General features: G+C 41.7%; 1 protein-coding gene across 3 annotated transcripts in view; it reads right to left on the minus strand.

The window, feature by feature from the left end:
* Positions 1–1,593: 1,593 nt before the first annotated feature.
* Positions 1,594–26,183, minus strand: part of SCMH1 (Scm polycomb group protein homolog 1) — a 62,357-nt gene continuing 37,767 nt past the window's right edge. For all 3 annotated transcript variants that reach the window (XM_073616222.1, XM_073616220.1, XM_073616221.1), the window contains 6 exons: positions 19,740–19,940; positions 18,156–18,338; positions 17,935–18,063; positions 7,059–7,241; positions 5,229–5,359; positions 1,594–2,188 (listed from right to left, as the gene is read on the minus strand). In XM_073616222.1, the coding sequence (XP_073472323.1) occupies positions 2,063–2,188; positions 5,229–5,359; positions 7,059–7,241; positions 17,935–18,063; positions 18,156–18,338; positions 19,740–19,940 (953 nt within the window). In that variant the 3' untranslated portion in view covers positions 1,594–2,062. The remainder of the gene's footprint in view (positions 2,189–5,228; positions 5,360–7,058; positions 7,242–17,934; positions 18,064–18,155; positions 18,339–19,739; positions 19,941–26,183) is intronic.

Below are 26,183 nucleotides of genomic sequence, written 5' to 3' on the forward strand. Positions count from 1 at the left end.
GTCGCAGCCCCGCTAAAAATTGCTGATCACTGCCATTACTAGTAAAAAATAAATAATAAAAATGCCATAAATCTATCGCCTATTTTGTAGACGCTATAACTTTTGCACAAACCAATCAATATACTTTATTGCATATTTTTTTACCAAAAATATGTAGAAGTATACTTATTGGCCTAAACTGATGAAGAAATGTGTTTAGTTTTTTTGTTTTTTGGATATTTATTATAGCAAAAAGTAAAACATTTTTTTTTTTTCAAAATTGTATTTATAGCGCAAAAAATAAAAACCGCAGAGATGATCAAATACCACCAAAAGAAAGCTCTATTTGTGGGAAAAGAAGGACATACATTTTGTTTGGGTACAACATCGCACGACCGCGCAATTGTCAGTTACAGCGACGCAGTGTCGTAACGTACAAAACGGCCTCATTAAGGGGGCAAATCCTTCCGGTCTATAAGTGGTTAAAGATGAAGGCTTTGTGGCCATTTTGCTGTAGCCCAAGTCCTTGAAATTAAGCCCAGACATATGAATGCAAACATTTAGAGTATTTCAGCCATGCTTAATAAGTGACAGAAAAGGCCAACAAGTATGGCATTAGCCAGTTTATGTAAAAGTTGAATTTAGACTAAGACATTTTACATGTATGTATTCTGCTTATTTATTTATCAGTTTGCCTACACTTGCAACTTTAAAGTGTTAGGGACAAACTTGGAGAAAAAAAGAACCATTAAATAGTCACAGCATATTACTTCAACCTGGCCCGTGCTAACTTTTTATGTTCAGAGAGCGCCCTAGTATGCATTATACAAAAGTACATATTTAAATGCAAAGCTTTTCCACAAACTGGTATTACATTTTATCAGCTTTTTGCTTTAAAATAAATATAAAAAAAACTATAAAGTGTATGCACAGTATGGAAGTTTTGTACAAAGTTAAAATTACAGCTAATGGATTCAAGATAAGAGTTATAATTATGGGTGCAACAATTATATCTTTAAACTTTTTTTTATATAGCGTTGATTGTTTGCATTCTTCTCGGTAGCTACTTTATATGTAGCATAATTCAGACTATCACAATAATGTCCTCAAAGTCCACTATAGCTAATATTAGGCAAAATTAAGTGCAACAAAAAAACACCTGCCACTGATAGTGTAAAACTAATATGAAGTAATTTTATGCAACAAATATTTCTGTAGACCACTATATTACCATCAGATTTCCTTTTCTTCAGCCCATCATAGAGATCAACTATAAAATGCATTAATCACATATAACTGATTTTGCCTAGAATCTGCTCTTACAGCTCCTTGCCTCCATATTGGTAACTGGCTGTTCATTCAGTAGTGCTTTTCTCACCTATCATGTGAAAAGTGCCTCAGACATTAAAAAAAAACAGAGTTCTTAGAGCCCAGGTAAAAGGTTTTGTGAGACCGATTATTACAATCTGTAGCCAACGGGAAGTGTTTTTCATTCGGGTGAAAATTAAACAAATCTGTCCACTGTGTAACAATACCTCAAAGTCTGGAAACCATACTGTTAGCATCCTAAGCAATAGAATCGGGAAACATTGAATTAACGGTGCGCAAAGCCTGTGTGATTGGATCTGAATTTATTAATACATATACTGGCGACCCCTTCATTTTACTCATATACAAGACGTAAAGTGGATTTTCAGTAACCTAACAAAGCATCAAAATCAAAGCTTTTGAGGCCAAAAGTTCATTGTGCCTCATTTATTCTACTATGTACAGCACTGTGTGCACTGCCAGTGCTATATAAAATAAGAAAAGTATTGTATGGATTAACCAAGGAGAAGGGTAACCAACAGGCCATCTAAAAGTGTAAAGTCTTCATCTCCCAAGATTGTGAAATTTAAAAGGACAAGTTCAAAGGACCGGAGGAGAATCTCTGAAAATGGGAATCTGTTGGTTAAGAAGTCAACAATGTGTGAAACGCCCCAGAAAATGGGGATGTATTCCTTGAAAGGTGACTTTACAAAAAGTTGCTGAGGCAGTCCAATGTATGACCATTTCGTGAGAGATAACTGGCTCCTTTTCATGGTCAGAACTTTCCCTGCTTCAATTTGTCTATGTGGTGAGACAGCTTTAGAGCAGGACCCAACTTCAGCCCCATGTACTTCATCATGACATCACTTCTTAGAAGGAGCAAGGCTTTTCCATCTATTTCCTGAATTGGGAAGACCAAAAAAAAAAGCTAATGAGAGAAAAGTGATGGATATCGAACCTATATAATCAAGACAGAGTTATAACAAAGTATTTGTAGTTTTGAAGAGCTATGATGGCTAAGGAATCTCCAGCTTTCAAAACACTGTACGTCCCCTTTAAGAGCCAGGGATAGCAGGCACGCACGCATGCCCGCCGCATACAGTGTGACTGTGCCCGTGGGACCGGTGGACTTGATGTCCACCCGTCCCCCAGCGATCTTGTCACGCAGCCCCAGAACGGGGAAGTGCCTATGTAAACAAGGCATTTCCCCGTTCTGGCTTGTGTCATGACAGAGATCACCGCTCTGTCATCAGGAGTGGTGATCGCTGTCATGTGACTTGAAGCCAACCCCCCCCCTACAGTTAGAATCACTCCCTAGGACACACTTAACCCCTTCATCGCCCCCTAGTGGTTAACCCCTTCACTGGCAGTGTCATTTACACAGTAATCAGTGCATTTTTATAGCACTGATCACCGTATAAATGACAATGGTCCCAAAATAGTGTCAAAAGTGTCCAATCTGTCCGCTATAATGTTACAGTCCCAATAAAAATCGCAGATCGCCGTCATTGCTAATAAAAAAAATTAAAAATGCCATAAAACTATCCCCTATTTTGTAGACGCTATAACTTTTGCGCAAACCAATCAATATATGCTTATTGCGATTTTTTTTTACCAAAAATATGTAGAAGAATACATATCGGCCGAAACTGAGGGAAAAAAAAAAATTTATATATTTTTGGGGGATATTTATTATAGCAAAAAGTAAAAAATGATGCGTTTTTTTTCAAAATTGTCACTCTTTTTTTGTTTATAGCGCAAAAAATAAAAACTGCAGAGGTGATCAAATACCACCAAGAGAAAGCTCTATTTGCGGGAAAAAAGGACGTCAATTTTTTTTGGGTGCAACGTCGCAATTATCAGTTAAAGTGACGCAGTGCCGAATTGCAAAAAGTGCTCTGGTCAGAAAGGGGGTAAAATCTTCCAGGGCTGAAGCGGTTAAAGCCATCAATTACATATTTTCTGAAAGCAGGGGCCCTGTAGAAAAAAAAGTAGTTGCATTTTTTTTTATGTTGCACAATATTTATAAAAATGTTTATAACATTTTCCTTTTTTTTAAGAAAAAAAATACACTAAAGCAGTGGTCATCAACCCTGTCCTCAGGGCCCACTAACAGGCCAGGTTTTATGTATTATCTTGGGGAGATGCAGACTAGAATACTGCAATCACTGAGCAGCAAATGATATCACCTGTGATGTATTTCAGTTATCTTGCAAACCTGGCCTGTTAGTGGGCCCTGAGGACAGGGTTGATGACCACTGCACTAAAGTGAATTTTAGCGCAAACAAAAACAATATACCCATTTGTTTTTCATAAAATACAACAAATGGGATGGATGTGGATTAAATAGATACCAATACAAAATACGGCCTAAAATGGGTACCTAAAATTATCCATAGCTCTTCTACTACCTCTTTCACCTATCTTTTGTCTTTTTTCCCTTTTTTTATGGTTTATAGTGTGGGGATGCAGTGGCTTATGCACAAACCTATTTTTTTATTTGAATTTTTCACTCTCTTTCCCTTATTTTTTTTGTTTCAGTCTTTTTATTTTTAGTCACTTTTTTAGTATTATTTAACACATCTTACTTTTTCCTCTCATATGGGTTCATTTCCATTTATTTTTCATTTTTTTCACCCTTCTAATTATTTATTTTTTTTCTCATTATTATTTATCTGCTTTTTAATTTTTTAAGTTATATTTTACATATCATTATTTATTTTCACCCTCTATTATTTTGTTTGTTGTGGTTTATAACACCATTCTCCTATATATGTTGCTTACATGTTTTTTCCTTTTTCCCCACTGTAGCTTTAATTTTGATTGCTCTGAGCTAGTTGGCACCTGCTTTTCCTCCAATCCTGCGGGCTAATGATGCATAAAAGCTTTCATCCTGCTATATGCTCCCACACCATGATTAAAGTTATACTATAGTCTTTGTTTTTTCCTTAAAAATAATAAACATGTTATACTTACCTGCTCTGTGAAATGGTTTTGCACAGAGCAGCCCAGATCCTCCTCTTCTTGGGTTCCTTTTCGGCGCTCCTGGCCCCTCCCTCCTGTTGAGTTCCCCCACAGCATGCAGCTTGGAGGCACCCGAGCTGAGCCGCAGCTCCGTGTGTCCATTCAGACAGGGAGCCTTGGTTCGGCCCTGCCCCCTATTTCTCCTAATTGGCTAACTGACTTTGACTGACAGCAGCGGGAGTCAATGGTGCCACTGCTGTTTCTCAGCCAATCAGGAGGGAGAGTTCCAGACGGCCGAGGCACTCTGTTTTTTTTTTTTTTCACTCGTGCTGAACGCTGGATAGAGACGGAGCTCAGGTAAGTATTAGGGGGGCTGCTACACACAGGATTGGTGGTGGAGCCCAGGATACAAGGCGATGGTGGCAGGCCCGTACAAGCAATCAGGCGGCTCTACAGCCACACAGATCATGTGTACCTGAAAGCCAATCGGCGGTTGAAAAACAAATGACACCAAGCTGTGGTCTTTTTTATAACCACCTATAAACTATGATGTACCGGTACATAATATGGTCCTTAAGTAGTTAAGCACTGCATGCACAAACAACAAATATTTCTGGGTATCGGCTTTAGAAGATTAGCTTATTTGCATATTAGCAGCCCTCACAGCTTCAGACACCAAAGCAAAAGCTAAATGTAGAGATCAAGCATTTTATTAGAAACTATTGGAAAGGTTTTTGCTTAGGCTAGATTTAATTTAACGGCATCACCCTGAATGTCAATCCTATAACGAATACCTATAATTTAAACCACTGTCCATTGAAAGTAAAACAGTCAAAATTACTCTGTGGCTCAACCTTATGAAGGAAGGGCTTATAGCCACTACTAGCTGGTCCAGACACAAGTCATGTTTTTCTTTATATTCTAAACTGCTAAAATGAAGCGGACTCCAAAACCCGGTTACAACAAATATGACTTACATGTTTACGGAAAAGCTCAGCATGGGATCCCAGCTGTGGATCAGCTTCTCTGATAAACTGCATTACATCTTCCATGCTCCACTGGGAAGGGTCACGAGGCCCTTGTCGGCTGCTTGTGTACCTCTCTGACTCTAGAGGAAACAATAAAAAGATGGTCTAAATCAGCAATCTTCCTTTGCTTGGGGTAGGCACACAAAGGTAAAAGGATGTAGCTCTCAATGCATTGGATTGTAGCTAAACCGGAGGTTGGTTAAGATGTATTATTGTAAACATACTGTATATTTTATCCATATGACTAAAACGCTGTACTGCTTTAATTACTGCTTGATTTGTGAAAATACCCAAATAGAGCATGTTTACAGTGATGAAAAAAGACTGGTCAGCACCAAAGACCTGAGTTAAAGTGACTCAGTTGCCGCTGATCTTCACTCTCTAGAAAAGCTACAGAGGCTGCAGAAAGAATCTTTATCATCCAAAACATTTCTCGGAATCTTGGATTCGTTGTCCATATAATACTTACCTGTCCCCTGATGTGGTTTGATCTGCCAGCCCCTAGGTCACTATTGTGCCTGTAGTGAAGTGGGGAAAAAACAAAGGCACAGATGGGGACCAGGCATTAGTCAATCTCAGAAGTGTCAGAAATTGAAGATGCTTTAATCAGCAGTATCTTTTTAATATAGCAAAGATCAGCAGAGCAAGCACCAGGACAGGTAAGTAGAGACCTTTTATTTAAATTTTTTTTCCCTGGCAACAATGTCGCTTTAACTCTATAACGATACACCATAAGCTCAACAGATTGTAAGACACCCAGAATCGAGAGCTTTAGGAACTACACTCTTTACCCATATTCTAGCATAGGTATATCATATGGGTAGGAATGACAGCTCATAAATTTTATCACCCCAGTGTGTAGCATCAGTGCAGCTTCTTTTAACAGCTGTGATACAGCAAATAAAAGGAGGTAGGGCCTTGAAACACCACTATTGCATCAATTAAATCATACCCAATGTTTATTTTGTTCTCAAGAGGTCATACCTGATTCATGGATTAATAACTGGAGCAGCCCTGTGTTTTGAAATATCATGTGGAAAGAGCCGGTACTTTCATACATGAGTGATAGCAGGATAGCCTGCACACAAGAGGCTTAATGCTATGAAAGCTACTGTGTAAAAACAATTAACCCTGAATATCTCCATGTAAGAAATGTACAGAAAATATCTATCTAGATACTAATACAGTGGAACCTCAGATTGCGAGTAACACGGTTAACAAGTGTTTCGCAATACGAGCACTGTATTTTAAAAAATCGTAACTCGGTTTGCGAGTGTTGTCTCGCAAAACGAGCACGATTCAGGCCAAAGCGGTGTGCAGTACTGCTTTTGGCCTGAGGTGGGGGGTGGGCGCCGGAGCCGAGCAGAGCCGAACGTCACGTTCGGAAATGCACAGAAAGACCCGAGTACAGCACGGCTGACCTCGGCAAATCTCGAGTTGGAAGTCTTTCCAAGGTTTGCCGAGGTCAGCCGAAGTGTATTCATGCCTTTTCGGCCGTTTCCGAGGCTCTCCGGCATCCCCCCCCCCCGCCTCTGGCCGCATGCGGTATTGAATCCCATTGAAGTCAACGCGGAACAAATTATTTTCGTTTCCATTGACTTCAATGGGAAAACTTGCTTTGATATGCAAGTACTTTGGATTACAAGCATACTCCTGGAACGGATTATGCTCGTAATCCGAGGTTCCACTGTAATTGCAAATCAGCACATTAGCTATTCATTTTTCACTTAAAATGCAAAAATATTGTAACCATATTACAGTTTAGTTTATAGTACTTACCACCTGAACTGAGCCTACGCACACCTCCCTGTGAGAGACTGCTAGGTTGGTGGTGGCTTCTGTATGCTGGAGATCGGTATTCCCTGGAGATTCTACATGTGTTCGGACTATTGGGAGAGTCTCCTGGACCCAAACGCTGCTCCACAGATCCCGGAAGGCCGGCATCCTGTAGAAATGTTTCTCCTGTGGTGAAAGAGGAAGTAAAGTAACACAATAGAATGATATTTCATAAAATAAAATTTGTGTACTCCCTTTAAACTCTTTTTCTTGAAATCCATTGAGGGGCACAGAAAGTCATTCACTTTTGGGTTATATTGCTGCCTATAGAGGGATTGGAAACTGACAAACAAAAAAAAAAAATGTAGTTCAGCCCAGAAAAATCCCTCCCACCATTAGCATGCCTCTGTTGTGTACCAAATCGGTACCGCGAGTATGGTTATAAATACAGAGGGGTGGGACCAGTGCTTCTCAGTAGACTAAGAAAAGGATCATACTGTGAGCACAAAGAGCTTATTTTCTTTCTCGTCCATTGAGGGATACAAGAAGGAATTCACCTTCAAGGCCTCCAAAAGCAGTCAAGTGAGGGCTGGGCAACACAGCACACAGATGCTAACAGGCCCAATACGAACAACTGAAAAATAATATGGAGCAGCTCAAAAGTCGCCTGAAGGATCTTATGCCTGAAACTGGCATCAGATGGGGTTGCAATCTCTTCCTGGTAGAAAGAAATAGAAGACAAGGGGGCAGCCTTGCATAGGGCCAACAATACTAGGTGCCAGAAAGATCAGGAAACACTCACATAACCAGTAAAGTATGCTTATCAAGAAAAAGAGGAAACTGATCCTTAACTGCCTCAATACCGGACGCTTTCACCCCCTTCCTGCCTGGGCCATTTTCAAGTTTTCAGCGCTGTCACAATTTGAATGACGATTAGTCTGTTTTGCAACACTGTACCCAAATGAATATTTATTATTTTTTTGAGACAGCTTTTTTTTGGTGGTATTTAATTAACACTAGGTTTTTTTCTTTATTTGCTATACAAATGGAAAAAAAATACGGAAATTAAAAAAAACAGTTTTTCTTAGTTTCTATTATAACATTTTGCAAATAATTAATCTTGCTTCATAAGTTTAGGCCAAAATGTATTCAGTGTATATTATTTAGTCTATGTGAAAGTTAGAGAGTCTACAATCTATGGTATATATATTTGACAATTGATCAATCCTGATGTACTGACTGCCTATCATTTCTTGGATTGTACAAATAACACCCCCCCCCCATGCCCCCTTTTTGGAAAGCAGACCATCCAAGGTATTACTAAAGGTACTAAGAGGCATGGTGCGTTTTTGAAGTCGTAATCTTTTGTCACAAATTTTTTGGAAAATTAAGAATTATTTTTTCACAGCGAGTTGTCATTTTCACAAGTTATGTCTCACACACAGCATATGCATACTTATACCCCAAAACACATTCTGCTATGCCTCCTGAGTATGGGGATACCACAGACTTTTTCACAGCCTAGATGCACAGAAGGGCCCAAATCCAAGGAGTGCCTTTGGGTTTTCAAGAAAAACAAAAAAAATTTATATATATATATATATATATATATATATATATATATATATATATATATATATATATATATATATATATATTATACACACACACATACACACAGTGGGGGCGGAAAGTATTCAGACCCCCTTAAATTTTGTTCTTTTGTTAATATCTGTTATAAACTTTGTTATATTGCAGCCATTTGCTAAAATCATTTAAGTTCATTTTTTTCCCTCATTCATGTACACACAGCACCCCATATTGACAGAAAAACACAGAATTGTTGACATTTTTGCAGATTTATTAAAAAAGAAAAACTGAAATATTACATGGTCCTAAGTATTCAGACCCTTTGCTCAGTATTTAGTAGAAGCACCCTTTTGATCTAATACAGCCATGAGTCTTTTTGGGAAAGATGCAACAAGTTTTTCACACTTGGATTTGGGGATCCTCTGCCATTCCTCCTTGCAGATCCTCTCCAGTTCTATCAGGTTGGATAGTAAACATTGGTGGACAGCCATTTTTAAGTCTCTCCAGATATGCTCAATTGGGTTTAAGTCAGGGCTCTGGCTGGGCCATTCAAGAACAGTCACATCGTTTATGTGTAGCCACTCCTTCGTTATTTTAGCTGTGTGCTTAGGGTCATTGTCTTGTTGGAAGGTAAACCTTCGGCCCAGTCTGAGGTCCTGAGCACTCTGGAGAAAGTTTTCATCCAGGATATCCCTGTACTTGGCCGCGTTCATCTTTCCCTCGATTGTAACCAGTCCTCCTGTCCCTGCAGCTAAAAAACACCCCTACAGCATGATGCTGCCACCACCATGCTTCACTTTTGGGACTGTATCAGATAGGTGATGAGCAGTGCCTGGTTTTCTCCACACATACCACTTAGAATTAAGGCCAAAAAGTTCCATCTTGGTCTCATCAGACCAAAGAATCTTATTTCTCACCATCTTGGAGTCCTTTAGGTTTTTTTTTTAGCAAACTTCATGCGGGCTTTCATGTGTCTTGCACTGAGGAGAGGCTTCCGTCGGGCCACTCTGCCATAGAGCCCCGACTGGTGGAGGGCTGCAGTGATGGTTGACTTTCTACAACTTTCTCCCATCTCCCGACTGCATCTCTGGAGCTCAGTCACAGTGATCTTTGGGTTCTTCTTTACCTCTCTCAGCAAGGCTCTTCTCCCCCGATAGCTCAGTTTGGCCGTACGGCCAGCTCTAGGAAGGGTTCTGGTCGTCCCAAACGTTTTCCATTTAAGGATTATGGAGGCCACTGTGCTCTTAGGAACCTTACGTGCAGCAGAAATTTTTTGTAACCTTGGCCAGATCTGTGCCTTGCCACAATTCTGTCTCTGAGCTCTTCAGGCAGTTCCTTTGACCTCATGATTCTCATTTGCTCTGACATGCACTGTGAGGTCTTATATAGACACGTGTGTGGCTTTCCTAATCAAGTCCAATCAGTATAATTAAACACAGCTGGACTCAAATGAAGGTGTAGAACCATCTCAAGGATGATCAGAAGAAATGGACAGCACCCGAGTTAAATATATGAGTGTCACAGCAAAGGGTCTGAATACTTAGGACCATGTGATATTTCAGTTTTTCTTTTTTAATAAATCTGCAAAAATGTCAACAATTCTGTGTTTTTCTGTCAATATGTGCACATTAATGAGGAAAAAAAATGATTTTAGCAAATGGCTGCAATATAACAAAGAGTGAAAAATTTAAGGTGGTCTGAATACTTTCCGTCCCCACTGTGTGTGTATATATATATATATATATATATATATATATATATATATATATATATATAACACAAAGTTGTCGATTACTAATATATTTCTAACACACATCATAGGCATATGTAGAATTACACCCCAAAATGCATTCTGCTACTCCTCCTGAGCATGGAGAAACCACACACGTGAGACTTTTTCACACCCTAGCCACACAGAAGGACCCAAAATTCAAGGAGCATCTTTAGGCTTTCTAGGGGCATAAATTACACATACACATTATACATAATTTCCTGACAACCCACATTTTTGGAGGCACTTAAGCACCAAGACAGTGGGAAACACCCACAAAATTACTACATTTTGGAAAGCAAACACCACAAGGTACCCGTATTTATCGGCATATAACACGCGCCGGTGTATAACACGCACTCCAATTTAAAAAGGAAGTTTCAGGAAAGAAAAACACTTTGAAGCAAAATAATGGTCAGTGAGAATCAATGCAGCCTGATTAGGGCCCATCTGCAGCCTCAATGCAGCCTAATCTGTGCCCATCTGCAGCTTCAGTGCAGCCTGTTCTATGCCCATCTGCAGCCTGTTCTGCGCCCATCTGCCCCATTAATGCAGCTCACCATCTCTCATAGGAAATCACCGAGCCGTCATCTGTTTACTCGGCTCTCAGTCGGCAGTCACATACACAGTCCCGCCTCCGCCATTGGCATTGGACCAGCTCCTGTGATAGACAGAACACTGGTCCAATGCCGGTGGCAGGACTGTGTGTGTGATATGTGAGCCGAGTGGAGAGGAGATAATGGCTCTGTGATTTCCGGTAGCACTCGTCCCCCTCCCTCCCTTCCGAGGTATGCTGTCGGCGTATAACACGCACCAGCGATTTCCCCCCTACTTTCAGGGAAAAAAGTGCGTGTTATACACAGATAAATACGGTATTTCCTGAGAGGCATACCGAGTCTTTTGAAGACTTCATTTTTTGACACAAGTTTTTAGAAAATGCGGAATGAAAATTGAACACTTTTTTTTTTTTTTTTTACACAAAGTTGTCAATGTAATAAAATATTCCTCACACACAGCATGTGCATACTTCGAATTACACCCCAAAAAATATTCTGCGAATCCACCTGAATATGGCAAAACCATGTGTGAGACTTTTTCAATGTTTGGACTGAATATACAAAATGGACATTGTATCTTATGTATCACACAAATCAACCAATTGTATCAAACTCAATGTACTTGAATGGTCACCTCTATATGAGAGGTCAGGAAATATAGCTTATAGTAACATCACCTATAGCAGTCCCTGCTCCTATATGCCAAACAAGCCTAGCCTACTGGTACATGGCTGCCCCCATAAATGCCATGTTCAAAGGCCAGGAAGTACAGGAGGCTAAAGAAGGAAAGAAGAAAAATGTTCCTGTGGTTCCAGGAGTGCAGTTGTCTGTAGATAATGGCTGGGACTGGTGTCTCGATGGAACGTAGTCAGCGAGATATGCAGATGGGTCAGTAACATGGTCAGACACATGGTCAGCAAACAAGTAAAGGATCAGTCCAAGCAACAGGCAGAAATAGTACATCATGGGGCTGCAATGCTATGCATCACAGCTGTAGCAGGAATTATACCCCCTGTAATCCCGCCGATTGCCACTGATTCAAGTGAATGGGGTTGCTTGAGCGGGTTTCAAAGGGTTAAAGCAGGATGTGAGGAAGCAATATAACGCCAACTCACTGCTTGTCAAATGCACTCTGAAGAGTAAGAAAAATGGGGGTGGGTGCTGCGCTTATCCAAAAAAGAGTGGCTGCTGCAAGTAACAATATAAAGTAAATGTTGAAGTATAGGTGGGGGGCTGCTGCCAGCCTAAATGCTGTAAAACAAGATAGTGGTAAGAGCCAATAAGAATCAATCTCAACTCAATACACGTGCTATTGCCCAAATGGGAAGTGTAAACACAATCTATGTGTAAAATCCTGCAATAAATAAATCCTATCTATAAGTGTTCAATAAAAAAAATCAATATAAGTGTACTCCTGTGCAGATATAAATGAATAGATGCGTGTGCCAAATACAGCAATACATTAAACAGAAACTAACAAAGTAGATTATGCAAAAAAAACTAGCAATACAGTAAATTATGCAAAAAACAAATCAATGTGCAAATACGATCATATACAAAGCTTCCTCTGTAAATGTGCAAAAACGCATAAAAAGTGCATAGTGATACGTGACATAAATATTCCAATAAAATCATAAAGTGTCACAACAGTAGATCATCCAATATGGTCTATTAATAGGGAAGGTCCAGATAACATGCAACTGTGTGCATAAGTGAAAAAACAAAATGCAGTGTGGCAATGTCCTCTTAAAGGCAATGACAGAAGTCCAATGTGCTCAAACCAAATGAAGTGAAGTGCCTGAAATAAGACAAATGTGTATCCTCTTCGTGCATAAATCACACTAAAGTGAGCAGTGGCCCCTTACCTAGCGGTAGTGGGAAAAACCGCAGAGAAGTAAATACAGGTGGCTGTTGTCTTTACTTGGGGTCCTGTCTCTGTCTCCGTGCCTCAGTATAGGTGAAACCGATAATAAAGGACAAGGGGGTACCAGATAGTGTAGTATGTTTTTAAGCAGGATAGAGCTTTATTCAAAAACATCAAGATGTACTCACATTTAACATAAAAGAACGATATCTATCTCCTACAAGCGGCGAGCTCGTTAGCCTCGATCAGTATGAAGTGCCCAGTGAGATGCGCAGTGAGCCTTTTTCCATCCTTTGTTATGTAAATACCCAATTCACCAACCGAAAAAATGGCCGCGCACACGGTCTTTTGGAAAATGGCCGACGCAGCTACAAGAAAATGGCCGTCTATTAGAAATAATGCATTAGACTATTTAAAGACATCAAAGTGCCTTTCGTTTATCCCCTGATGAAGTCACGTGATGGGTGACGTCACGCGTAGGGACGGAATGGGCACTTCATACTGATCGAGGCTAACGAGCTCGCCGCTCGTAGGAGATAGATATCGTTCTTTTATGTTAAATGTGAGTACATCTTGATGGTTTTGAATAAAGCTCTATCCTGCTTAAAAACATACTACACTATCTGGTACCCCCTTGTCCTTTATTATCAGTTTCACCTATACTGAGGCACGGAGACAGAGACAGGACCCGCGCTGGTCCAGGACCCCAAGTACAGACAACAGCCACCTGTAATTACTTCTCTGCGGTTTTTCCCACTACCGCTAGGTAAGGGGCCAATGCTCACTTTAGTGTGATTTATGCACGAAGAGGATACACATTTGTCTTATTTCAGGCACTTCACTTCATTTGGTTTGAGCACATTGGACTTCTGTCATTGCCTTTAAGAGGACATTACCACACTGCATTTTGTGTTTTTTCACTTATGCACACAGTTGCATGTTATCTGGACCTTCCCTATTAATAGACCATATTGGATGATCTACTGTTGTGACACTTTGTGATTTTATTGGAATATTTATGTCACGTATCACTATGCACTTTTTATGCGTTTTTGCACGTTTACACAGGAAGCTTTGTATATGATCGTATTTGCACATTGATTTGTTTTTTGCATAATTTACTGTATTGCTAGTTTTTTTTGCATAACTTTATTGTTAGTTTCTGTTTAATGCATTGCTGTATTTGGCACACGCATCTATTCATTTATATCTGCACAGGAGTACACTTATATTGATTTTTTATTGAACACTTATAGATAGGATTTATTTATTGCAGGATTTTGCACATAGATTGTGTTTCCACTTCCCATTTGGGCAATAGCACGTGTATTGAGTTGAGATTGATTTTTAGTGGCTCTTACTACTATCTTGTTTTACAACATTTAGGCTGGTAGCAGCCCCCCACCTATACTTCAACATTTACTTTATATTGTTACTTGCAGCAGCCACTCTTTTTGGCTAAGCGCAGCACCCACCCCCATTTTTCTTTTCATTTATCTTTGGGCTTCGTCTGACCCCATTCGATGCGTGCAGCTGTTCATACTTTTATCTCTTTATCCTTTTATTCTTCTATCACGGTAGCGCAAGAATAACCCACACTATATCCCACTCTGAAGAGTGATGTGAATATGGATGGCTCTCATCGAACATGTGAACAAGTCCTTATTGTGACTGCTGTGGCGGGGATCAGGGACAATATGACTGCTGTGGCAGTGATCAGGGACACTGTAAGGCCTCTTTCACACTGCCGGGTTGGCGCGGCTGCTGGATTCCTGTGGCAGGAATCTGCAGACTTTTCCAACAGGAATCCGGCGCACCAACCTAACCATGTGAAAGGGGCCTAACTGGTGTTGGACACTGACTGGTTCGGTCGTGATTAGGGACACTGGTTGGTGACAGTATGTAAAAAATGAATAATTATTCTTCACAATATTTATTATTTTTCTCCTTTTTTTTTTTTTTACATACTGTCACCAGAGTAGTGCAGTATCACTGTAGTGACACTGGACTACTCTAGGAAAGAGACCCAATTTTTATTTTATTTTTTTACATTGTGATTGTTTGTTACAGTATACAGTGTAACAGCAATCATTTTAAGTGTCATGAATGGCCTTCATTCAAGACTCTGGTTTACTCTTGTTTACTATTGTGATGCTGTGATTGGCCACAGCCATCACATGGTACAGGGCTGCTGTGATTAATCCTGTATACCTGAACAAAAAACACCTGATGCATATAGCACGGTAAAACCGCTCATGGATTTTTTTGACAGGCAGACCAAAATGTAGGTAAAAAAATATATATATATTTTATTAGAACAACATGATAAAATAGTACAAATCAACAATGAATATCATTTAGTATTAATGCGATTGTGAATAGACAATCATGATACATAATACCCAAAATAGCGCATTCTGTACATCTGGCACATACTTCCCATAGATACTGGTGGGGTACATACTGGCGTAGACACCTTACATGTTTCAGACTAACTATAGTCCTTCTTCAGAGTTTTATGTCAAATGGGTAGTAGTAGTTAAAATTATAAAAACCACAAATATTGCATATAACTGATGAGTAAGCGATCAGTTGTTTCCCAGAGAGTGCAGCGCAGACATTCACCAGATAGAACCATGATGACCGTGAGGAAATGAGCCCAAAACTGCACATACAGGGACCCCAGGTAACGAAGCAAAGGCTCCCAACATGTATTGCCAAACAGCCAGTTAGATCGGTCATTGGAGAGTTTATTATGATGCTCATCTTGGACTTCACAGTCAGCTCCACTGCAACCTACTCCCAGTTGTGTGCTGCTGCTTGCTGTCTGGCCTAAGGTGTCTATGCCAGTATGTATGACAGCTAGACCACCAGTATCTATGGGAAGAATGTGCCAGACATACAGAATGCTCTATTTTGGGTATTATGTATCATGATCTAATATTCACAATCACATTAATACTATATGATGTACATTGTTGATTTGTACTATTTTATCATGTTGTTATAATAAAATATATATATTTTTTTACCTACATTTTGGTCTTCCTGTCAAAAAATCCGTGAGGGGTTTTACCGTGCTATATGCACCAGGTGTTTTTTGTTCATGTATTCATTTGAATTTAACAGACCAATGCTTGCCATACACACCGATCCCTCCAATCCCAATTAATCCTGTATACCATGTGATCACAATAGTAAATAATGAATAATGAATGGCTGCCATTTATAACAGTTACGTTGTGTACACCGGTCACAAATAAAAAGTTCCCAAGGAAACACTGGACCATCCACTGCTACCACTAGAGAATTCCTATACCCAGGAGTGAACCGGTTCCTCACGCAGCTGAACCACAATATCAGGAGGTCTACATTTTGCAGGCCCTATATTGCATATGTGGACTGCTCCCCTAGGTCCATGTTAAGGAAGTCTGTCTGCACTTGAGATGAACATGGCAAACAAGACTAGAAAGTGAACCTCTGCCCAGACCAGGATCCGAACTAAGTTTCTTTTCTGCAACAGGACCATGTCATCACGGTGGCCTTGTCCAACTGGGTCCAGATCAGGTGATCATCCAAGGAAATGTTGCAATTAATTGATTAAGAAAAAAAAGCACATCATCTGTAACTCCAGGATGCAGACCAGGTGACAATTAGTCTCCAATGACTGCAATGAACAGACTGGCATCCAATGACAGCACCTGGCAAAAGGTGAGAAGGAATGAAAAAACCCGAGCTGGAACATTGATTCACCAGACCAGGAACTGCTTCATTCCCAGGGGCAGACAGATCAGTCTGCTCATGGACTTGGCCTGCCTGCCCCACGACAACAGAGCGTAGTGATGAAACTGGACAAGCGGGGGTGCCTCAAAAAGTGTTACCCACTGACCCATAACTCTCTTGCAACTCCAGACAACTTTCAGCAACTTCCAGGACCTAAACACTTGAATATGAAACAATTCCAGCACAGTTTTTTTTTTTTTGAAGATTCTGGATTCAACTTAATCACTGACATCTGGACAATCAGAGAGATGTTATCCAACAAAGCCCATGCTGTTTTCTCAACAGAAGGTCACCTGGGTATCCCCCAATAGGGTATATAACAAAAACAATGTTTTATTTTATTATCTATTTAATTGGCATGTTGCTGCTAGAGGGAGAGGAATCAAGGAAGGCAAAATATATGCAAATTAAACTTCAGCTATAAATTATATAAATTCATTACACCTTCTCAATAAAGGAAACAGATTATTTCCTGTGATTAGGAGGAATACCAGCAATGGGAGGGGTCTTAGAAAAGACATCCATTCTCCTAGAACACTAGCAGACAACTAGGCATGCTAGGAGTGAGCAGGGGTTATACTGAAATGTCCTTTTCAGCTTGTTTGCCAGTGTCCAATCTTCTGAAGACCGCAGTACCAATGTACCTGAATACTTAATCCTGTGTTCTTTAATGTTCAATTAAGAAAAGGTCATGTTTTTCAATCCATGGGGCAGCACTAAAGATAGTCAGTTACCCAGCGTAATCATTTCACCAGCCACCTTGTGAAGATATCTGAAATTTGAGTTCTTTTAACCCCTTCGTGACCACGCTATAGCCAAATGATGGCTACAGCGCGCCCGCACTTTGCTGGGAGGCCATCATATGATGTCCTCCCGTGTTTGTGCTGCCTGCGAGCCCCGTATCAGCAGTGATCTGTGATCGCTGTGTCCCTCGGACACAGCTGATCAGAGATTGGAATAAAGAGCCAATCACAATGGCTCTTTACTATGTGATCAGCTGTGTCCACGTGGACTGTTTTGGGAGGTTTTTTGGTTTTTTAGTTGGTGAACCCTTTTCCTATGTGCCAGTTGACAAATCTAATTCCAAATTGCTGCCATTATTCACGTTGGTATTGAGTCTAGACCCCAAATAATTTCATAGCCAAAAATACATCACATTTATTCCATTTGGGCTCTATTTTTTATTGGGCTTGAAGAACAAAAACTGACGAAGTTCCATAGTCACAGTCTCCTTGGTGAAAACAATTGAACCCTTCTGCTAAAGAGAATCCTTCAAAAAAAACTAAAATAAAAAGACATGGCAGAAAGACTTACCTTCTGATGCATGGCAGTCATTCTTTGGTATTTTGGGACACAGTGGGGCATTGTATGGAGGGGTCTCATGAGAATATCTCTTTGCGCCTCTTCCTGGTCCGTGAATACTGCCTTCAGAGTTACACCTTTCTGCAGAAAGGGGAAAAGGAAACTGGGTGTCACTGTAAGTGTTGTAAGGCATAAATATTATGTCCCATAAGATAAGATCACTGTAGCCTTACCTGGCAGATATCTCTCATTCTCATATGACCCCGATTGCTGTGAAGGATTCTGGGTAAAGGGCTGGTTACCAAACAGGTTGTCGCTATGTAGATTCCGACAAAGTTTCTCCAGAAAACGAAGGACATAACCAATACTGTTTACCGCTGGAAGGTTCAGTGTATGTTGTTCCCTCTCAAATACCGCTAAAAAAAATAAGATACTAATTCAGCACTAAAAATACAAGTACCAGCATGGGTCCATTACATTTAATAAGAGGCAATACTCATCACCATGGGTGGACAAATAGATCTACAATAGTTGGTCTTAAAGTGCTGGAGACTAGTTAAAAGCAAGTTACAGAGATCAACGACTACCATCCACATCTTATTCTCATCACTAACTGCAACTACACATTTGAGAACCACTCAGTGTTTAGGAGACAGACCAATCTACCAATCCTGAGAGAACTAAAACCCAGGTGTAAATGTTTAATTGCACTGGCTACCCAGCCAAAGGGATGTGTCCAGCACTGGAGGTAATAATAAACAATATAAAACAGAGTGAATGTGTACTGCATTTTAAACAGTAAATTCCTGCCTGATGGGAGACCCTACAAATTGTTCCTGTTATATTTTTAGCCATAAAAGCTTCTTTCAAGCTGCTCTGATTTAGTTTCCCTTTCCTACTGATGACTCGCTTTCCCCGATTCACTGTTAAGTCAACCGCCATCCCCCAGGTCAATAAGAATAACCACTGAGACAGTGTCATTGGACAGAGGGATGGCAGGTGTTGGGTCTTAGTGATAAAGTCAGGGTAAAGCCCGCCATAGACGGCTCGAATCTCAGCCAGTTCAGCAGGGACAGGCCAAGATTCTAACCATGTATGGGCAGGCTAAATGTACCCAAGTTAATGGATCAATTAACTTGGGTACAACCAGCATGTCGGATTTTATATGCAATTATTGCTACCGGCTATTCTAGCCACTAGCAATTATCACTTTGCAATGATCACTGTGTTCTGCCGGCGGGGAAGGCTCCCCCTGCTGGGAGAACACAGTCTCTTCACAGAAGGGATTCCCCCCCCATCAACACTGATGTTTGCAGGAAATAAATCGCTCCATATATGGCTGGCTTAAGTAAGGCACCAGTATTAAAGTGAAGCTAAATCAGAGGGGGCACAGAAGAAACTTTTCTTCAAATAAAGATGGTAACAGCATCTTGCAGTGCCCCCTCCTGGCTTAGGCAGAATTTACCTTTTAAAGCCAGGCCATAGTAAGAAAGTAAAACTAAAAATTGATGGCTAATGAAGACAACAGATTTATACTGTTGCATGGGCTCCTTTACAAGGAGTTCAGGTTCACTTTAAATGTTAACCTTCTTAAGGTGCATGGATTATTTTCACCATATTCTTTATTTTATCATAATAAGATATTCTTTTGAAAATATTCTACTCAATCTATAAATATTCATTACAGTTATTTTACAACAGAAAACCTTTACCTCTTTTGACCTGGAATTTATGAAGGCATTTATTTTGGAATCAAGCAATTTGCAATGATCTTACATTACTTGAGTATTCTGTGAAAACAACAAAACGGCTCTCACCAGATATAACCTCCCCACCATGACCCTGCTTGAGAAAGCTAAAGACTGTTTTCTGGTGGTATGCGCAGTCTATGCAGGCCTGCACAGCTTGCTGGAGAACAACGGATGCCCGGGCAGGTCCAAAGTGGTCTGGAAGGTGCTGAACTTTCTTTCGGTCAAGGTGAGGGCCAGAATCTCCATTTTTGTTTAGGTAAATGCAAACTAAAGACAAGAAAACACAAGTTAAGCATATTGTAAACAAAAGCATACTTTTTTGTTCTTAAAGCATATCCGCCGCGTCAATAAGGAGCCGTTGCGCATGCCAGGCTGCTGTGATGTGCGCCAGGCACTCGCGATTGCTCGTTGCAGAGCAGGAACGTGGATCTGTGTGTATAAACACACAGATCCACGTCCTGTCAGGGGAGAGGAGACAGATCGTGTGTTCCTAGTAAATAGGAACACCGATCGGTCTCCTTCCCAAGTCAGCCCCCTCCCCCACAGTTAGAATCACTCCCCAGGTAACACATTTAACCCCTTGATCGCCCCCTAGTGTTAACCCCTTCCCTGCCAGTGACATTTCTACAGTAATCAGTGCATATTTATAGCACTGATCACTGTATAAATGTCAATGGTCCCAAAATAGGGTCAAAATTGTCCGATATGTCCGCCGCAATGTCACAGTCACGATAAAAATTGCAGATCGCTGCCATTACTAGTAAAAAAAAAAAATAATAATACAAATGCCATAAATCTATCCCCTATTTTGTAGGTAGAAGGAAAATGCCGCTCACCAAGCCTCATGCAGTTGCTCCCACCCTATGCGACTGGATTCAGGTGCAGGCTCTGCGCAAGTCTATGAAAATGAAGAAATCCGGGACTGCCGCACTCCAAAAAAAGGCATCTTTATTATAAATCGTTAAAATCCAACAAAAATCACTGCATAAGGACAATACAGAGAGCAATAGCTATTGCTCTCTGTATTGTCCTTATGCGGTGATTTTTGTTGGATTTTAACGATTTATAATAAAGATGCCTTTTTTTCGGAGTGCGGCAGTCCAGGATTTCTTCATCCCCTATTTTGTAGGTGCTATTACTTTGCACAAACCAATTAATATATTCTTATTGCGATTTTTTTTTTACCAAAAATATGTAGGAGAATACATATCGGCCTAAGCTGAGAATCCCAAGAAATTCTTTAAGTATGTAAACACTAAAAAAGGGAGGACAGGCCATATTGGCCCCAAAAAGAATGAGGGGTGAGTAGTGGGGTCCCTCAAGGTTCTGTGCTGGACCAATCCTATTTAAAGGGGTTGTAAACCTTTGTGTTTTTTCACCTTAAAGTGGAGTTCCACCCACTTTTACAACTCTTCAGCATCCCTCACTAAACTGTGCACTGTAAACGAATCAGTTCCTTTATGGCCCTGATCTTTGCCTGGGGCAAGAATACCCTTTTCTGGGCTATATCTATGATCAGACCCAAGTATTCTAATCTCCCTGATCATTTCTCTAGGTTGAGAACCCAACCTAGGTATTCCAGGTAGTTGACTGTGGTGATCATACTTTTTTCTAAGCGGGCTACCGACTGGTCTATCAAGAGCAGATCATCTAGGTAAGCTATAATCATTATACCTTGGGCCCTTAATCTGGCTAGAGGAGGGGCCATGACCTTTGTAAACACTCGAGGTGCAGTAGCTGGACCGAAAGGCAGAGCTACAAACTGAAAATGAAGATTTTCTACCTCGAAACGTAGATATTTCTGGTGAGCGGGGAGAATGGGCACATGGAGGTATGCATCCTTGATGTCGACTGAAGCCAGAAGTTCTCCTCCTTGTAGCATGGAGACTACTGATCTGATTGACTCCATGCGAAAAGAGCGGACATTCAGAAAACGGTTTAGATCTTTGAGATCCAGAATGGGTCTGACATCCCCATTTGGTTTTGGTACCGTGAAAAGGTTTGAATAAAACCCCAATCCCTGCTTTTCCATGGGGACCACTGAGATCACTTTTTGAGACAAAAGATGGTCCAATGCTTGAAAGAGAGACTTCTTTTTCTCTGGATCCCTGGGAACGTTTGATCTGAGAAAACGAGGAGACGGGAACTTTCGGAACTCTAGAGTTATTGAGGAAGTCACCCATCTGTCTCGACACTCTTCCTGCCAGACCCTTGAGAACTGCAGAAGTCTTCCCCCCCACTCGAGCGAGCAGGGGCGCCCCTTCAAAAGGAGGCTTTAGTATTTTGTCTTGTAGGTTTCCTCCCCCAGGACTTCTTTTGTCCCTGGGGTTGACCCTGAGGTTTACCTCTTGAACTTGATGGCGGAGGCCGTCGTGACTACCTGGAGGCAGACGCCCCTGGCACTGGAGAAAGAGCTTGTTTAAATGAAACACGTCGTGTTTTGTCCCACACTGTGATACGATTAAAGCTGCTAACCTTTCTTCCAAACCTATCATGGCTGAGGAAAAAACTTCTTCAGTAATATAGACAGGGCCTGCAGTGTTGGAAACAGTTGCAACATTTGCCAGCCCTGATGGCTCACTCTGACCAGCCACCTCAGATCTTTCAGGGGAGGATGCCATTGTAGAGATGAGTTTAGGCTTTTTAGAGCTTTAGGGAGTCCCTTTTGAGCCCTTTTTTGGGGTGATTCTACCTCCCCTTCTGACCATAGCCCAATGCACAAATGCAGAGGTACTACCAGAAGAATTTGCACCCACTGCTTGAGCAAATAGTCCAGCAACTGCCGATGCTATTAGTGCTCAGCCTGGTGCTTTAGGAAATGTGCCAATGGAATGCCTGTGTCACCACTTACATGCCCCCTTTTTGCACGTGTCCCTCCGACAGCTTGCAGTCAGCAAAATGGAGCTTTTTAAGTGTACTCCCGTGCTGGACGTTGCTGCATGCCAACGCCGCGCTAAGCCATGCCCCGTCCGTATTTCCACTGCGTCCCCCCCTGCTCTTTTCAAAAAAAGCGGTTTTCCCGTGCAAACGCGGGCCTCCGATCCGACGGGATCGATGTGTGTGGGGGGGCGGCGAGGAGGAGAGCTGACAAAACCACCGCGCAGAGGCGGTGGGGAATGAAGCAGCATCCGCCGATCGTTCTGGCTTCCCCCTCAATCCAGGGAGACGGGGGGGAGCTTCTGTCCAGGTGGGGGGTGTTTTTGGAAAAAAATCCCCCCCAACATCTTACCGGAGGCCTGGGACTGCTAGCCAGAGAGAAGTCTGCCGTTTCTGCTGAGACAGAGTGATCTGAGGAAAGCATGACAAGTTACGTGCTCTATACAGCCCCCAGTGGTGACTTTTAGGCACGACAACATTTACTTTTAAAGGAGACAATTTATAAGAGAATTTAAAATTCCTTAGAAATCTCCCCTTACCTTTCCCACCACAGGGATTCTGTGGTAAAACCAATCAGACACAATCTTCACCCCTCATGGTGGGCTCCGTTAAAAAACCTTCAGGAACCGGGGCCCCTTTTTATCGGTGGATCCACACTCCTGGACCCATAAAGCACCCCGTCAGGAGAGCTTTATGGCTGAAAAAACAAAAGCACTGGATCCCGGGGCCAGCTCTCTAAAAAGAGAAGCAGTACGAGCTAAACCTCGTTTCTTCCACCACGAGGCCCAGGTACTATTCACTTTGGCCTAAAAAGACACTTTGAATGGATCCGGTCGCATAGCTTGCCCCAGCAAGGAATATTCCTGTGGAGCTCAGCATAGCACACTCGTGACCAACACCTAAGACACTGGCGAAAAAACTGAGGTACTCCCAGTAGTGGGAGGGGTTATATAGGGAGTGGACTTCCTGTCTTAGGGTGTGCCAGTGTCCATCACCTGAAGGTGGCCTATAACCCACATAGTAACTACTATGGCTCTGTGTCCTGTGATGTACGATAAAGAAATAATGCATTTGGGTGGCAAAAATATGAATGCAATCTATACACTGGGGGGAGAACCTCTTGGAGAATCTAGGATGGAAAAGGACTTGGGGGTCCTAGTAGATGATAGGCTCAGCAATTCCAAGCTGCTGCTAACAAAGAAAACAGAATATTGACATGCATTAAAAAGGGGATCAACTCCAGAGATAAAGCAATAATTCTCCTGCTCTACAAGACTCTGGTCAGGCCGCACCTAGGGTATGCTGTCCAGTTCTGGGAACCAGTTCTCAGGAAGGATGTGCTGGAAATGGAGCGAGTACAAAGAAGAGCAACAAAGCTAATACAGGGTCTGGAGGATATTAGTTATGAGGAAAAGTTGTGAGCACTGAACTTATTCTCTCTGAAGAGATGCCTGAGAGGGGATATAATTTCAATTTACAAATACCGTACTGGTGACCCCACGATAGGGATAAAACTTTTTTTGCGGAAGGGAGTTTAACAAGACACGTGGCCACTCATTAAAATTAGAAGAAAAGAGGTTTAACCTTAAACTACGTAGGGGGTTCTTTACTGTAATGCCCCGTACACACGGTCGGATTTTCCGATGGAAAATGTCCGATCGGAGCGTGTTGTCGGAAATTCCAACCGTTTGTGGGCTCCATCGGACATTTTCCATCGGATTTTCCGACACACAAAGTTGGAGAGCAGGAGATAAAATTTTCCGACAACAAAATCCGTTGTCGGAAATTCCGATCGTGTGTACACAAATCCGACAGACAAAGTGCCACGCATGCTCAGAATAAATAAACAGATGAAAGCTATTGGCCACTGCCCAGTTTATAGTCCCGACGTACGTGTTTTACGTCACCACGTTCAGAACGACCGGATTTTCCGACAACTTTGTGTGACCGTGTGTATGCAAGACAAGTTTGAGCCAACATCCGTCGGAAAAAATCCTAGGATTTTGTTGTCGGAATGTCCGAACAAAGTCCGACCGTGTGTACGGGGCATTAGAGTGGCAAGGATGTGGAATTCCCTTCCACAGGCGGTGGTCTCAGCGGGGAGCACCGATAGTTTAAAAAAACTATTAGATAAGCACCTGAACGACCGCAACATACAGGGATATACAATGTAATACTGACATGTAATCACACACATAGGTTGAACTTAAAGGACTTGTGTCTTTTTTCAACCTCACCTACTATGTAACTATGTAAGTCCAGACAAACATCTGATCTCATTTGAAATAGGTATATGGGAGCTGTTTTACCTGCTAAATGATTTCTTTCTGTTCATCCAGTTCTGAGATTTACAAAGCCCAAGTCTTGGAGACCTGACCTTTTTCTGCTTTAGTTAGAGCGGTGGAACTCCGCTTATTTGTCTCCTCTCCCCCTCAGGTGCCACAATTGACACCTTTCGGGGGGGGGGGGGGGACAGGATATCTGTTTTTGACAGGTATCCTGTTCCCACTTCCAGGAGTCCGGGCCACGGCACGTGACATCGCCACGGGGCTCCCTCCTCCTCTCCCTATCACCGGGCCAGCAGGATATAGGAGCGGGGCCTTGCGCATGCGCAGTAGGGTTCCCGGCGTGAAGCCGTAAGGCTACACTGCCGGGTACCCTTACCAGCAATGGTGGCGAGAGCACCCAACAGCTGATGGAAACATCAGCTGCGGTGCCGACATTGCTGGACTCCAGGACAGGTAATTGTCCTATTGTTAAAAGCCAGCAGCTGCAGTATGTATAGCTGCTGGCTTTTAATTTTTTTTTTTTGGGGTGGAACACCGATTTAAAGTAGAACTATAGCCTTGCATAAAAAAATATGTGCTGCAATTATAAGTTTATCTACAGTTTTCTCTCAACCCCTCTGCAAAGTCCCCCAAGTACCTGTCGATCCTGCCACTGAAATGCTCTAACTGTAGCTTCCTGTGGCAACAGTTCTGCACTGCTCTCGAATTCACAACAGAACTCCAATACTCATGTAGACTGTGCCTGCTTGCACTACAATGGGATAAAAATGCTGCAGGGGGCATCATCTTCCCTCTGGCTTCTAGACTGACAGCACTGTCAAATTTTCACTGACCTCCGTTGCCAAAACCCTCCTACTGTGAGCTGTAGTGCCTTGGAAAAGTAGCATGTGAGATACAAATGATGCAGGATTTGTATCAGTCAGGGAGGGTAAAAGAAGATTTGGTTTACCTAATGAGGCTTGTACATTGCATATAGTAACTGGATTTTGGACTTGACTGACTATCATGCAGGCACCTTTATATGTACTTTAGGCAACACTGCTAAATCACCTCATTGACCCAGTCTGTGAAGGACTAGCAGGATCCCTGACTGGATCATAGCACTGCCCCCTCCATCTCTCAGAGAAAGGGAAGTGCTATGTATAAATGCAGTTATTTGAGTTTTGTTTTAAAGCAAGTCTAAACACTACAATTGAATATACTGCAGCTTAACAATCGTTAGACAAGGTGGCTGCAGTAGTTTTCTTTCTGTAGCCCCCCCCCCCCCACCTTTATTTTCACCTGGTGATCCTGTCTGTACACAGTTCCAGGATGGCAAGTTTCACACTGTACTGTTTAGCTTTAA

The sequence above is a fragment of the Aquarana catesbeiana genome, linkage group LG02 (assembly GCF_042186555.1).
Source record: "Aquarana catesbeiana isolate 2022-GZ linkage group LG02, ASM4218655v1, whole genome shotgun sequence".
In the NCBI taxonomy this organism is placed as follows: Eukaryota; Metazoa; Chordata; class Amphibia; order Anura; family Ranidae; genus Aquarana; species Aquarana catesbeiana.